Genomic DNA, 16,483 nt, shown 5'->3' on the forward strand with positions numbered 1-16,483 from the left:
CACAACCAATAGTCCTCGCTTCTATCATTTGACATTTTTATTTTAATTCTGCTTTACTACATTTTTTATGTAGAATATTTCTTTTTAAATATTTTGCAAATATAGCAGCATTTTTTTCATAGTTTCAGACAAGAAAACTGGAAAAAGACCTGCTACAGAGTTTTCTTTCAATTTATACACATTTATAGGGAAAGGAGAAGGGTGACCATTTAACATACATTTGTTAGGAGTGTTGCTGTGTATGATAGCTTATTGAACACTGTCGTCTCTCTCGTAGCTTGTTTGTTGTGTTCTTTGTTCCTTTGTGAAGCTAACACAGACGCCAAATGGTCAAAAGCCACTCTCGTCTCTCGTGTCATGTCCGCAGATGTGATGATCTGTTGGAAAGTTCTGGTTTTGATCGCCGCATCAAAAAGGAGAAAGTACCTTCAGGTTGAAACTCTGTGAAGCCATACACACACACACACACACACGCAGGCACACACACTGAGTATTAAGAGGTTTCCTGAAGACTGATCCCATGGGAAATAGGCTTGTGCACGGTTCCTACAGCATGTATTAATTAACAGAGCGGGAAGAGAACGATGCATTGTCCAGTGAGGGTTGGACCGTTAATGAAGTCTGTGAGGCACAACACAACACCTGTTGTCGGCCCAATACAGAGATGTTTGTTCCCTCTGTACTGACCTGTCTGTCTGTCTCACTGGGTGACCGAAGGCCTGCCTGGAAGGAGTCCTGGATAAAACAGATGCACGGATGAGAGGAGGAGTCATTCACATTTTCCATCTGTTGACATTCTTCTATTTCATTTGTTGCCCAGTGTTTCCCTCTTTCGCTCTAGTTTCCTTTTACTTTGCTTCTTCGTGTGTCTGCTGAACAACCCATACAGTCTCTCATAAAGTAGACTTTAGTGTCTTTAAGTCTCCCCTTCTGTCTTAAAGAAAATGCTACATTTTATTCTCCTTCTACATCCTCTTCTCCCCCCATCGAAAGCAGTGAATTTTAAACAAATTCCCCATCAGCAAAAGAGACACCTGACACCTGAGCCAAAGCCGGAGCTCAGGAGAGTCATCAAATATTGATGGCGTACCAACAACACAAACTCGCTGTGTTGCAGCCTGCTGAGCACCCACAACGGTCTAGACGGAGCTACTGAAACGCAGTGTCCAGATAAGAGCAGGTGCAAACAAGCCTGGTGCCTTTACCAGCTAGGTGCAGAGGTGAGAGAGATAACTGTGTTTTCCCTGTGCGTTTCGCCTTTTATGTTTGAACTGCAGCCACATCTGCGTCTGCATGCACTCCTTCAACAGTGCTGAGAATCAGTTCTGTTGTTATTCAGTAAAATCTAAAAGCAAAGAGTTTGAGAAAAGTGTCCAAACGGTGTGCATGGTCCTTGGGGGAAAAAAATGGTTTTATGAGCAATTGCTGTGTGGTTACATGGCTCCCCCTTGTGGATGAGTTAGGAAGCACATGCATTACAGTGAATTGGATTTTTTTATGCAATAAATACATTTTAAATAAATAAAACTAAACTAATACATAGTTTTCTGTTTGGTTTTTACTCGCAGAGACTTGCATTCTGTTCCCTCGAGTCATTTCTAGACTTTTGTGTAATTGATACTGCAAGTTTCTCGCAGCTTTGCACATCTACAGACTGAAACTTTTACCCACTCTTTTTTGCAAAACAGCTGAAGCTCAGCCAGACTGAAATGAGAGAATCTGTGAACATCAGTCGATACTCCAGTCATGCCACAGATTCTCAATTGGATTTAGGTCTAGAATTAATCTGAGCCGTTCTGGTGCTCTGGTCTCGAGTCTTTTGTTGCCTATATTAGGTTTTCTGTGTTTGCTGAATATGGGATAGTGTGTTCAGGGTGAGGTGCTACTTCCTGAAATTTTGGGCTGCTTTAAACTGAGGATCTTCTTTCTCATATTCACTTGAGTCAAACAGCAAATGGGAATTTTTATAACATTTTTTCCAGCCTTCTGGCTGCATATCTGGTTAATTATCTCCTTGCATCTCAGCGTAGATGGATGGTCGTGTCTTGTGTTCTTTGGTCTTTATGATGCAGTTTGTTCTCTAAAGCTCTTTAACAAACCTCTGAGGCCTTCACATAACAGCTGGATTTATGCTGAGATCTAATCAGCAGAGGTGGAAACTTTTTCGCATTTATTTTGGCAACTTCTGAAGATACTTGGTTGTGCAGCATTTTGCTTACATGAAAAAGCACACTATAATTTTCCATAATTTTCAGGTTTTTCTTTGCAAAACGTCTTGAACACTGTGTTCTTTTCCAGTCACGTCACAATTATTCAGCGCGTTCCAAAAACACAAATAAACATTTCTGGTTGCACTGTAATAAAATGAGGCGAAACAAAACTTTGCTTGACGTGCACACAGAAAATAATCTCTCCGTTTCCCGTTTCTGTTCAGGTGAACGGCGTGAACATCGAGGGCATGAGGCATACAGAGGTGGTGGCCTTCATAAAAAAAGGGGGAGACGAGACCTGGCTGCTGGTGGTGGATCCAGAAACGGACGAACACTTCAAGAGAAGAGGAGTGATCCCCACGATCAGCCACGTCAAAGGTGGGACAGGCTGAAAGCTGAACGTATTTGAAATCTTAACAGCTGCATAGATTTATGTCAAGTTCTCAACATTGTTCTGCAATTCGATGCATACGAATTAATGGATAGGGTATTTGCATCAAAATTTTAAACACTGGAGTAAAAAAAAAAAACTTTTGTGTTTTGTCTCCTTTGTATTCTTGTTCCTAGATTATGACGGTCCTTCCATGTCCAACGGATCGCCCAGCCCTCAGGTCAACGGCAGCTCCACCACGCAGTCCTTCAGGTCGACGCGCTCAGACCTCAGCAGCCAGGGGAACAGCACCCAGGTCGGTGTGGACGCTCGTACAGACCATTCCGCTTAAGAGTCTGAATCCTAAACCAGTACCTCACGATCTTTCATTTTCACTTCATTGTCTCTGACGTCCAGCTGGCAGACGACGACGGCAGCCAGCTCATGGACCCCTTCGCCGAGATCGGTCTGCGACTCGCCGCCACGGCGGCGGAGGAAAAGATGAAAATCCATGCCAAGGAGAAGAAGAAGGCGCCACAGATGGACTGGATGAAGAAATACGAGCTGTTCAGTAACTTCTAAGATTAGTTTTTTGCCTTGCGAGACTTTGTGAAAGGCATTTCCTAAAAATCGAACTTCTCTGAATAAGAAGCTTTTCCTATACTCAGATGAGAATAATCCCGACGCGCGAGGGACACATTTTCTCTTTTCTCAACACCTTTTCTCTCAACCAACTATTTGATTCAGCCTCCTCCTCTGAGAGACTCGAAATAGCAGCTATTTTTATACTTAAAAACCACAAACAAGAGTAAACAAGCAGCATCCTGTTATGGAAAACCTTCTAAAGAGGTTACTGGACACTGTGACATGAATGATGGTGGGAGTTTATATATATTTTTTTCAAATCAGCCTGAGGAAGCAGGCAGAAGCATCACTGTGAAAGACTCTGCACCTCCATCCCATGCAGACAATGTACAACCAAGAAAAGATCACTGTGTATTCTGTCTTACTTGTATTTTGATGTCAAGTATATCATCATTAATCATCATCGTCATTAACGTACGCCTGTTTGCGAAACATAAAAATAATTCAAAAGAACTTCTTCATGCTCTAATCACCAATATCTACTTACCTGAAGACAAAGGGAGTGACCACTAAGGGAAGAACGGGAAGGAGCTCCAGGTTCATAGAAAGGATGTGTTTTAAAGTTTTAAAGCAAAACAAACACCTTGCTGAATCACTTAGTATTTCAGAGAAACATTTTGAAAAATCTAGTAAGAGATTAGCATAATCAGAGAAACTTAAATTAAAGTGGTTTAATGTGAAGGTTGTTTTATGAGTTCAAACATTTTTTTGTTCATTTGTTTGTTTGTTTGTCAAAGAACTTGTGGAGGCAACATTTAACTGCAGGCCAAGTAGCATTCTACTAATAATTCAGTATTAATTGTTATTATTTTTCTTTTATATTATTAGACTTATGAAGCAGATACGATTGTGAAGGCTACATCTTTTTCTTTTTTACTAGAATACCTGGAAAGTCTTAGATTGTAGTAGTACAATAGGAGTGTAGTCTCGTTTTACAAGATGTGGGGAAAGCCTTAAAATAAATTTGAAAGTTTATTAGAGTTCTATGAAGTTCAATTTACAGTGAATGAGTTTCTATTTCATTGCTGTGTGTAAATATGTTGTAACACAGAGGCTCATTTCTGGGGTGGAGGGGAACCCATAATTATTACACCTTTATTCCCTGTGATGGCTAAAATGCAGCAAAGACCTTTGGATAACCAAGTCTCCATAACAACCATTAGACTGTATCTGCATACTAGCAGGTGGTTTGGGAGGCATACAAAAAAAAGTATTTTCTATCCTACTATCAGAGATAAAGAAAAAAAAAAGTAAAAAAAAGAAAGTCTGCTCAACTCAAAGGGAATCGTAACTTTGAGTTATGCTACATTCGAGTTGTTTCAAGCTTTAGACTCAAGTTGAAAGCATTCAGATTACAAGTTTACTGGCACTGGGATACAAACACATTATATGTTTCACATCAATTTATACATTGAATTAGAAGTGATAGTAAATGGTCTTTGCCAAAATAATTTTACTACATTTTTTGTGCACTGCCATATTGGATATTAAACTTCGGGTTGCGTGACAAGCTCAGACTTTCCCAGTCACGACTCCAACTTTTGAAGATGTTCTTATTTTTTTCCCCAACAACAAGCATAAAAATACAACTTCTGACCACAGGAGGAGTGCACAGCATACATGAGCTCTCTAGTGACAAACACTGAAGGCCTGAAAATAAGGCTAATTTAGTGAAAAAGCTCCTCATATCCAGTGGAGGTTTTTAATTGTTGCGGCCTGTTTCTCTCCCAGAGGTTCTGGAAAGTGCATGGCCTCATGAACTCTTTTAAATGCCTGGATATTCAAAAACAAAAAATTGCTGGCCTCCATCAGCAAGGGGACAATGGGTCACCTCAGGCTTTTTCAGCAAGACAATGTTCTGAAACCAATCAACTCAGAAATGGTTTACCAAACAAATTCAACCCTTTTCCTTTGTTCACAGACATAACTTTATAGAAAACTGTGAACTGTGTATCTTCAAACTTTGTGAAATGTTGCGGCAGAAGAGCAATTGGTGCTTTCCAACTGGCAGAGAGGGGTTGCACCGAATATTGAAAGCAGGGGCACCTGTAAGTTTGCCACTAGGGTCAAAGGTAAGATTGGCGGTTTTCAGAATACTTCAGTGTGAGATTTTGCTGTTACAATTGAGTGGGATTTATTTTAAGGCTTTTCACACCTGTTTACGAAAATTCAAATGTGATGTGAAGTTTAATAGCAATAAAAAGCCGTCATGAATAGTGAGGGATCAATCAGACTTTTACTGGTCGAGACGGATTTCTGGTTTTCTTTTGAGTTTTCACTTGCTAATTCTTTTCAAGAATTACAAGATTGGTCCTGTAGGTATACCAAAACCTTTACTTTATCTAATCTTTACTAAACCCAGAGTTATTGTGTGATGTCTTTGCAGACCAAAGAAGTGCACACTTTCAGATTTGATGTTCATTGAACAGGAAAAAAAGCGAATATTTCAATACGAGACCTGCCCAATCAGAGCAAACTGAATGATTTCAATGAGTAGCTGATTGACTGGAGCGCAGCGGGTCTTGTAAACAAACCTACTCTTATCACGTAAGTCTTCAAGATAATTAGTCTTTATCGTAGGAGTCGAACATTTCATTTCTGTAAACAAATAAAGTCTTTGGACAGAGGTTAAAGTTTAACAGAAACCGACTCACTTCTGGTACCAGATCAGACACAACATGGCAGCGTGTTGGTCAGGGAGAGCTGGAGAAGCTCACAGCGAGGTCAGGAAAGACACAGGGAGCCACAGAGATTACAGAGGATTACTATGCATATAGGAACAGCTGAAATGCACATGCTTGTATGTGGAAAAGGTAAACATGTAATGCATTAGGGTAATTAGTGTTAGCTCTATACTCTGACAGAGTCTGGAAAGCAATCTGTGTTACAGATGTACATATGTGTCAGGTTGCATTTTTTTTCAATAAAGTGAAACAAAGGCTTCTTTTGAATTTACCAAAATGTTGCATTCATTCACCTTTCGCAGGGAGATTGCAGGATTTGGGATTTTCCATCCCTCATTTCTCCTCTATTGGTCTTTTTTGTTTTTTTGTTCCACTGTCCCTCGTTTGCTCCCGTTTCCTCTCAGCCCCCCCTTTATGTCTCCCTCTCAGTGAGGATTATGTTGGCGTACAGTTTCAGGTTCGGCCTGTTCTCACAATTCTTCCACTAGCCAGCTGCTGTGAGGACACACAGGGGTTACACCGGGGTCAGAAGTGGGTTTGTGGCCATGTGAGAGAGCTTGCAGTGGTTTGTGTGTGTCTTCATTGAATGCAAAGAGAAGTCTGTGCTCTTTGTCTTCTGTGATTCTGGATACTCTGAAATACGCAATGCTTTAGTGATTTTGGTTTTTGGATCACTTAAGTAGTTTAAAAACTTTTTGGATAGATTTTTTAAAAAGTCATATTTTCTGGATTATGTTGCTGTTTAGTCCAGTGTTTCTCAGGTATTAGCTCAGGTTTTATGCAGACACCTACAGTATTTATTAAGTATGGCATAAATATATCTATTTATCTTACTTTAAATGGTAAATGACTATTTACAGTAGCTTATTTCATACAAAAATACTATAGATTTCCTCTTTATCAGCCATAAGTTAGCATTTTACACTCACAATAAGTCTTGGGCCGAATAACCTGTGAGCGGGGACATGCACAGATAGACACTAGGGGCTGCTAGAGCACCTGCTATTTACCCCTTGTGCAAAAAGTGCCCTTCTGAAACTGTTTGTTTTAGTTTTATTTTTTTAATGTCTTGTTTGTTCCCAAAAGTTGCATTTGCAGATTAAAAGTCTCCATTACCAGCCCAACAAGAAACAACTGCACTTAAATACGACCTGGTTTTGAGTTGATTTCTTTTTCCCCCCGGGTCGACACTTTTAAACATCTGCATCAGACAGGATGTGGCTATTGATTTGAAATAGGTTTATATTCATGATGTCTGTAATTAATCTCAAACAACTAAGGAAGCCGGCGGTTCCAAGTGCTGCACAATAAAACATTCTTGGAAATTAACCTGATGACAACTGTGAAGCACGGAGGTGGACGTGTCCTGATTTGGGATCCTGAGAGATGAATTTGAAACAGGCTGTAAATGAAACTCCTCAATCATTTCACAGCTTAAAGCGAGGAGTGGGGGAAACTTTCTTCTGACTTTCAAAGGCTGGTAGACAGCCACAAGAAGCATCTTACTGAACTTATTTTGACCAAAGGAGGCAACACTAAAGCAGAGCTGATGGGTGATGATGCATGTCTCCAGCGGTTGTTGGGTCAGAGGTCAGGTTGCTACTGAATCACCAGGATCCTCCTTATGGAGTAACACATTTTGTTATAAATGTAAGCATTTTTGTTTTTGTGTGTGTGTCTGTGTGTGTGTGTGTGTGTGTGTGTGTGTGTGTGTGTGTGTGTGTGTGTGTGCGTGTGCGTGCGTGTGTGTGCGTGTGTGTGTGGGGGGGGAGTGTGGGGGTGTGTGTGTGTGTGTGACAAAAAGCAACATATTTTCAAAGTGGCTTTCAGACTTTTGAAAGTGCATCAGTGTTGTAATTTAAATTGGTGTTTTTGTGTTTCTGTCCACAGCAGCATATTGTGTCGCGTTTGCTTCAAAATAGAGGAAATGAAGGACAAAAGCAGCAATGGTCAGCCTAAAGAAGACATCTGTAGCAAATGAAAAGCATCTGAAAGGCATTTTATTAGAAACAAATAAACGAAATTTCAGCAAAGTCCAAACCAGCTCCCCTGGATAGCATCATGATGCTGCCACTGCCGTGTTTCAGCATGGCAACAATGTAATCAAGTTTTCTTCCCTACATGTAAGTAAACCAATAACTTACATTTTGGTCTCAAAAGTATTTTCCATAAATGTATCTATTAAAAAACAATTTTTTTGCAAGAGACTACTGGTAGTAATCTTTTATTCATGCTTTATTCATAGATCAAAATAAGTTTTAAAAAATGCTTTTGATGACAGATCTGTTCAAATGAAAGCTCTGAAATATTTTAATAAGCATAAAGAAATATTGATGCATGTTACTGACAATTATTACAAAGCATTGGAAGTAAATGGTAAAAAAGTGAAAAAAAACAACCTTTCAGAACAAGTATTTACAATTACAACCTGGTTAAAAGATGATGATGATTCAAAATGATTCAAGACTTTTGCCCAGAGACGATTGGAGGAGAAAATGCTACTAGATGGATACTTATTAAGCTCTTATCTAAATTGTGCCTATAATCAGTAGCTCAGCCAGAGTCAACATATTTATTACCTTTTAGTGCTTAATTTTCTATAATAACACACATTGCAGCAGCTAATAAGCTACAGTTCGTCCACTAGGAGGCACAACATCAGCGTTTCAGATCCAGGAAGTGGGACAAACCTTTTCTAGCATGAGGCTGTGGTTACATTGGGCCCTACCTGAGCTTGCTCAAAATGCAACTCCACACGTGGCCACATTATCAACCTCCCTGGAGGTTATGGCGAGGCCGAGCCATGACGCCAGCACATCAAAGGACAGCCCCAGTTCAAAGCAGTCTGCAATTTCAGAGCAGTAAAAGCAAGAGAACAGAGGCAGAGAATAGAGCCACAGGTGGGCACTTTCTGTTTAGCCTGTCTCGGTCGTCGCACGCAGTTCTAACTTCCTATTGATGATGGATGATTGCTCGCCTTAAACCCCAGGTTTTCTGCCCTCTTACGTCCTTCCAAACTTTCGTTTAAGTAGTCTGTACTAGTTTTTAAGGGTTGAAACTTTTGGGACTCATTGTGATTATGTTTGTTGATTTCTCCTGCGTCCTTAGATCCTTCACAGTATCCCACACACACTAACCTCAGCACCTTAATCCTCCTCAAGAGTGGCATCTATTTACCAGTGCCAGGGCTGCCTGGGATGCCTGAGAGAGAGAGAGAGAGAGAGAGAGAGAGAGAGAGAGAGAGAGAGAGAGAGAGAGAGAGAGAGAGAGGGAGGGAAACCAGAGGCTGACAGGGAGGGGAAAGGCAAAAAAAATGGTGGCAGGGGGCGAAGGGGTGCGTCTCCCAGGCAACTGTGTTTTTGTTAGCGCTTGTGAGTCAGACGAGCGGTGAGTCACAGTCAGGAGGAAACACACACACGCATACACACACACACACAGTCACATTCATGCTCACTCCCCACTCAGTCAAAGAGAAGCCAAATAAGGACAGCTACATGCACAGAGACAGGGCAAGTAGGTCGAAAACGAAACACTCAGAGAAGGGAATGAGATGGATAATTAGTTCAGATTAAGGGAGAAATAAATAGGGAAAGATGAGAAAAAGATAAGATTCCAGTTAAAATGAGTGGGAAAGAGAAACGGAGGATCAAAGCGAAGGGAAACTGGGGATCCAGAGGGTGCGAGTGCAGGCACATACCCTCTCCGAAGAGCAACTATCACATGGGTGGGGGAAGAGGAAACGCGCAGGGCCACACCCAGTTTGTGCACACCTTGGATTAACTTGCTAAGCCGCCTATTTATTGTCTGACGCCAACACACTCAGAGTGGCGGCCTCATTACGCGGTAAAAGTTTGCATTATTTGGCTTCCCTAAAGGAAAAGAAAGTTTTATCACCTCGTCTACTTTTTCATTTTACACAAGCAGCGTGGCAATGCTTTCGTTTTGAGAAGGCAAACAGATGATTAAACTGGTGTTCATCGCTTCCGAGGTCTGTGACTGGTTAGCATTCCCGCAGCTACTTGGCTGGTAATCCAGAGTAGTAAAAAATGCCTTTAGGTTGCAGATATGACTGGATTTGTTTTCACAAATGAGTCCGCGGGTTTAGTTTTGTGTCGGCTGTGATTTCCATGCATATATACACACCATGGCGCATTATCCAATCACACTCTGAGTGTGTGTTTTGGCGTCCACTGACCTCAACCGAGAGGCAGAATACAGCACACACTGTCTTTCATTCTTCCTGCAAATATGTGTGTGCATGCGTTTTTTGTTTCTTTTACAATATCGTAAAAGTTGACATACTTCAAGTTGACAGCGCTCCATGTTGCTGACTATAAACTTTCCTTCTTCTCTCAGTCATCTTCTTTCAATTTAGCTCGGAGCTTTGATACTGCAGCCGTAAATAATGCCCCTATGTAATTTACAATAGCACAGTATGTTCTTAGAGTCCAGTGGTCAAATAAGCTCTTGCAAAATGTGGAACTTTCCCCCTGTTTGCGCTCTCTTTCTATACCTCTCGGATGGCTGAAGTTCAGCTCGGAGCAGCCAATCAGAGAGCCAGACTGATGATCCTTCTTGTCAAGTTTATCTAAACACAGATAACGCGCTAGAAATATCACCTGTTCCCTAACGGCCGTGGGCTGGCGCATTCCTTTCCTTTCTTTTCTTTCCTATTCTTGAGTGGAAGTTGATAAACTTTCGAGAGGAGGCCTGGAAAAAGTATTCAAGCCCGCCTGAACTGTTTCGCATTTTATTGCGACATGAAAGTTGAATGTGATTTATTTCATAGACCGACACTAAAATTGAAGAAATATGTTCTTTTTGTTAGTTTGTCTGTTTGTTTTTTTTTTTTTTCATGCATTTGTATTTTGAGCCTTTAGTCGATCTCCGTCAGAGCTTACTTTAAAAACTGTACTCAGCAGGAAAGAATAGTGGGGAGTTCTCAATGCTGCATTATCAACTTTATTCAATTAAAGGGATTAAAGTCAACAAAGACAGCTGACAGCAATTATTATAAAGACAGAAAAACAGAAAAAGTTGGCAGGGTGTGAGATTATACATGCGTATTCAACCCCATTTACTCTGCTGTCCCTAACAAAGCAATATAAACAACAGTCTCCATGTATGATGCCCCTTCTCCACAACCAAGAGCAGCAGGTGGAAAAGCATAGCATAGAGTTATTTTTAGGCTTTACAGGGACGACAAAAGGAGTCAGAGGTCCCTCCTATAAGTGGGGAGACCAACTGGGGAAAATATGCCTCCACGGCTGATGCTGGGGCCGAGGAGCTAACGAGGGAGGGTGGAATGTGGTGCGGAGCTGTAAAAGCGGTTCAGGAATCGAGAAGAGTGTGCGTTGCCTGTTAGCGGCCGAGTGATTAACGGGACGGAGGAAGTCACTGAGCAGTGTGTCACCGAAGATGATGTCAGCCGTCGAATACAGGAACAGAAATGTCATGTGGTCAAAGATAGGCTTCCTGCCTCGCTGGGCAGAAACTGCAGTTGAACAAATACAGTAATCTGTTTTTTCTTACTTTTCCCAGACATAAATAGAGCATTAAGTCATCTTCTCTTTGTCTGGATTCTCAAGAATTATTCTGTTGTTGTTTCTCCTTCCTGTTCTGAAGCAAGTTCCTTTTTTGCTGTTGTTTCTGTTCACATTCTTGACTGAGGCTGCTGTGTGGAGCTCATAACTCACCAATTAAGTTAATGTGATAATCTAAACAAAGTAGAGGAGCAGTGATGCCAGCCCTGAGAAGTCACTGTATGTTGCGTGGTTTTACTGAGAGGAGAATCCAGTATATTCCTATATTTAGTCAGGCTTTAGAGGAACATGCTGCAATCCAATCGTTTTTAACAGAAGGGTTTTCACATTAAGAATGCGCAATATAATTTTTTATGTACACATAAAAAGTGTTGCCTGGCAGTAAAACATTTTGCAAGCTAAACTACTCTTTACTCAATACCTGCCTCCCACTGAAAAGGGCAAGTTAAGACAACAAATGCGATATGCAACGTTTTAGCACCGTTCTGATATATTTTTTTCTTTTATTGTAGACATTTTCAGCTACGGGATCAAGATATTTACATTTATAACATAAATTTAACCACCTGGAGGTGACCAGGTGGAGCTGGAAATGGTTGAGCATCAGTGGCGGCACTTTCATTCGACTGATTGGAGCAATTTCTGAGGAGGTTACAACAATTGAATCTCTGCTCATTTGAAAGGGGTCATGAACACGTAAAGCATTTTCATGTAAGAGTGAAACAATAAAAAGAAAAGTAGCAAAAAAAAGTGTTAACTCAAAGAGCTTTTTAATATTTTTGCTTTTTTTTAAATAGCTTCAGTTTTATATCCCACAGTTGCACTGACCGGATATTCTTTACACATTCCCCTCTCAGGACATGCTTTGCAGAGCCTCCTACTACCATTTCCTGTGGAAAAAAGACAAAAAAAATCATCAGCGTCTTTGTAAATAAATGTGAAAGACAAACAACTGGATAAATTGGTGGGGAAGACAAGTCCTTTGTGATCCTTTGCTCTGCCAGTACAATCAGTACTACTGGGAATCCTGGATAATGACTCCTCCAATCTACGGACATCTATGAATGTCTTTTTATTGGTGGTTCAGTCACCATCTTGATTTAGCCCAAACAAACAAACAAAAACAAAACATGACCTTGACCCACAGATTCTTAGACCATTTGGTTAACCTCAGCTTCTTTCGAACCACATTTTAACATCGGTAAATGTACAGATTAAGATTTATTTTTACTGCTTAAAGAGATTGTATGACATATTTGCTGTGAAAATTTGCTCAGGGTGATCATCACCCACTATGCAGCACATTAAACAGGCAGATTAGTTTTTTTAGTGGTAGACTTCTATAATTAAGATGCTTAATAGATTTTTTTTTTTAAAGTATTTTTTTCATGGGAATTCCAGTTATGTAAATCTGAGCTGTAATTTATGACTTGAAATGGAAATCTTTAATCTCTAGTTTATACTCTCTTATATCAATCAACACCTGATTTGTGTCAAGATTATAATTATGAAAACTATTTTCTTCATAAGAAGATTTTTCCACTTAGGTTGAGGCACAAGGGATAAAAATGACAATATTTTAACAATGTACCAGAACTATGTATGTTTTTTAATTGCTAATTACGCAAACTATAAACGTGATGTGAAAAAATTAAAACACTCTATAAAAACTTGCATGTTTTCCAAACATACTTAGACAACTGGATATTTTATCCACATCGGAAATTTTTACTGCAATAAACTGACAAAAATATTTTTTTTATTTTTCTACGAGGGTATATCTAATTTCCCGTTGACTTCATTAAAGTATTTTTACCACATTCCAGGAAACCAACCTCATATCAGCCATGATGGAGGTGGCGGCGTCATGGTCCGGTGCTGCTTTGCTGTATCAGGCTGTAGAAACTCACCATGACTGAAATCCAACATGAATAGTACGGACCATTTGTTAAAACAAGTCCAACCTGAAGACGAAATAAACCCAGCAACATGACAATGGCTTAAATCTTACCAGTGAATCCACCAAGAACTGGCTGAGAATTAAGAAATATAAAATCCTGGACTGAATAAAAATCTTTATCCGTCTGAGATGGCGTGGAGTGAAATAGGCTTCACAGAACCACTCAAACAACTCAAATCTAAAACTGAGGAATCGGGAAAATGTTCCACACTAATGTCAGACTGGTAGGAATCCGTACAAATGTTATTTTTGTCACATTTCTAGATGAACTGTGTCATTATGCTCTGGAAATAATTGGTTTTCATACCTTTACGGACAACTGTAACGTCCTCCTTGTCATCCGAATGTGAACATTTCATTGTCTCGACATGAGGAAGATCCTCCAATGTTCGGTTTTTGTTTTCTGGGAACGCATCTGTTCACCAGGTTTCTCCCCCAGACAGACCCTGTTTTAACATCTGGCTGGCCTGAAGGTCAACGGACTGGTTTAGCTGGAAGTCTGCTCCGCTGCCTGGATGGATGCATGGGCGGTACGGATGAGTAGTTGTTTATGTCAGCAGAAAGAGCAAGAAGCCTCTGGGGACAGCAGGGGGCACCTCTATCAGACAGATCGAGGCCAGATGGGGGGAGTTCAAAGTAGGGGCTAAACACACCAGACAGTTTGGGATAGTGTGAGATAATGAACTGGTGTTGAGTGCTAGAAAGGAACAAATGAGAGGGTCAGCAATCAAAACGACAGGAGACTGGTCTGACAGAAAACCACACCGAGAAGGGGGCTGGAAAGGTGGTCTTGGAGGATATTTTTAGCATGTTGCGTGGAAGAGGGCGGTATCTTCTCGAGGGGTTTTTCCAGAGGAGTATATTTAGGGATAGGATTTGTAAAAAGACAGAGGGAGAGCAGGAGAGATGTGCACTGTACACAAATGCCAGTCTGATGTAAGAGTCTGCAACAGGGACCACACACATTCCCGTTTATTCCCAGCTCTGTCCATCTCTGACACGGCCCCTTTTTGACTCACTTCATCAAGAACAAAGCTACAAATGCACCACCCTGGCATTCTTTTAATAGCTGTGGATGTGTTGTAAAGGTTACTGTAAAATCCCAAAACACATCAGTATGTTTATGTGCATTTTTGTCCCGGCGTTTAACACGAGCAAAAGCTCAAAAACGACAGCTTTTCAACTCATCAACCTAACACCCAACATTCCAGACACCGCAGATCAGACAGCAATTTTCCAAACACCAGCGCCACTAATGTGGTGCAAAGCTGAAAAAAAGAGAGCGAGGGACAGCTGAAAAAGCAATGCTAATAATGTTGAGAAAGAAGAGAAAAAGAGACAGCAATGTGGTCTTCGTTCAGCTTGCTAAGGATAATAGCATGCAAGCAGGCTGGGGATAAGAGGCGAGCGAGTGGAGAGCGAGCGCAGAGCCGCAGTGACGCCATTGTGGTTCCACAGCACTTCCTGTCTACCGCCACACTGTTTGTGTGTCCTGTCGCCACGGCAACTGCCTGCACATAATACCAGAGAGGTAAGGGAGGAGGAGTAGCAAGAGAGAGAGAGAGACAGAGAGAAAAATAAGGAAAGACCATTCAGTCAAGTGGATTCATTTGGAGCCTCTTCACTGGCTCGTTTTAAGTTGGACAACGCTGAGTTGGTCTTTTCTTGAACATAATGACCCACTTCTTGATTGGTTTCCTGTAAAACAATCCGGCGTGGATGAAGAATAGAAATGTTATGACCTAAAATGTCCCGGGACTGCATAAGGAGGGGAGGGGTTAAAGGAAAAAAGAAAAAACGGAAAGAAATGGGTGGAAAAAAACCCCTAAAGCTTTAAATGCAGGGTGGAGAAGAGGATGATGAAAGGGATGAAGAAATGACAGGTGGATTAGGACAGCCATACAGCTCAGAGATTTCTGTGTCTGCCATCTGTAGTTACCATATGAAAATGACTGGAAATCCCCCAACCTAGATTTATACACGCAAACTCACCACGCACACAAAAAAAGAATAAGACAATGTCTTTATGCACAAGCTCTTTTAAGCCAAAGTTGGAGTTTTTGTTATTTATTTTTTTCCAAAAAGCAACTTGATTCATGAACACGACAACGATTAAATGAAGCTGCTAAAATTGTTGCTTTTACAGGTATTCACTCACAGCTTTTCAGTGAGCCACTGCTACTTTGATAATGCTAAGGGAGTTACAAAGATATGTATGAATCATTAGCTGTGACCACTGAATGTCAGAGCAATACATTTCACAAAAATGCATCTGAACGCTTTGGTACGCTGCAGAAAAGTCATGCACAGATGACCCAGCTGGATTCTCTTGTGGTTTCTTTGCTAATGAAACACATTTTACAATGCAAATATCTATTTAAAAAAAACAAAAAAACAAGTGTGTGCAGTAACGAAGGAGTCCTTAAGCTGTAAGAAGAGCGGTGACAATCTGTATGCAGCAATTGATTTTAGAATATTGATGTAGTTTTATTGCTTCTTTGTGAATCAAGACAAACAGGTTGCGTAGAAAGGAGCTGTGGTGCTTTGTGAGTAAGCCTGACGCAGTAGAAAGGTACTCAAGGGTGGTGCAGGCGGTGCCGTCTCGTACAGGGGCGGTGAGACAGCCGTGAGGTGTGTGGTAGGAGCGACAGTTTGTTTAAGGTGGAGTCGGTATTAGATCAGGGTGTCAAACTCTTAGCAAGAAAGTTGGAAATGGAAGGGTTACACGACGGTAGCGAGATCAAAAATGATTTATGGAGACGGTGGAGCAATCAAAAAGACAGAGGTAGAGGTTGCCAAGTAGAAGATTTTCAGTGGGAGCGAACACTCCTGACTTGAAGTGATATTAACATTTTGTAGGTTCCCAGCCTGACATGAATCTAATAGAAAACCTATGAGAGGAGATAAAGATCAAGGTGATTTGCAGGGCAGCTTCAAACCTCAAAGTCACCAAGAAATAAGATTAGAACCAAACACGAAGCTCGTCAAAGAAGGATTTCACTGCAATTTGAGATTCAAGATTTTAATCAAATTTACATAAAATGTTTTGGGGTTTTTTTTTTTTTCAAAAC

The 16,483-nt window shown here is 40.8% G+C and overlaps 1 protein-coding gene and 1 long non-coding RNA gene across 3 annotated transcripts in view; one reads left to right on the top strand and one right to left on the bottom strand.

Annotated features, from left to right (window-relative positions):
• LOC103469308 (Na(+)/H(+) exchange regulatory cofactor NHE-RF2) overlaps window positions 1-6,168 on the top strand; it is a 32,944-nt gene extending 26,776 nt beyond the window's left edge. Inside the window, exons 4-6 of the mRNA XM_008416908.2 lie at window positions 2,435-2,588; window positions 2,778-2,896; window positions 2,998-6,168. Coding sequence (XP_008415130.1) covers window positions 2,435-2,588; window positions 2,778-2,896; window positions 2,998-3,162 — 438 coding nt within the window. The 3' untranslated portion in view covers window positions 3,163-6,168. The remainder of the gene's footprint in view (window positions 1-2,434; window positions 2,589-2,777; window positions 2,897-2,997) is intronic.
• A 4,691-nt stretch (window positions 6,169-10,859) lies between these two features.
• LOC103469307 (uncharacterized) lies at window positions 10,860-15,401 on the bottom strand. Of its 2 annotated transcripts, none has more exons than XR_014088606.1 (3): window positions 13,720-15,401; window positions 13,288-13,367; window positions 10,860-12,342 (listed from the first exon to the last, which is right to left on the bottom strand). It is a non-coding gene; the product is annotated as an uncharacterized LOC103469307 (long non-coding RNA). The 2 variants fall into 2 exon arrangements; XR_534329.3 differs by having other exon boundaries at window positions 13,288-13,416.
• Between the last annotated feature and the right edge of the window lie 1,082 nt (window positions 15,402-16,483).

This window comes from Poecilia reticulata, chromosome 8 (assembly GCF_904066995.2).
Source record: "Poecilia reticulata chromosome 8, P_reticulata-male-v2, whole genome shotgun sequence".
NCBI lineage: Eukaryota > Metazoa > Chordata > Actinopteri > Cyprinodontiformes > Poeciliidae > Poecilia > Poecilia reticulata.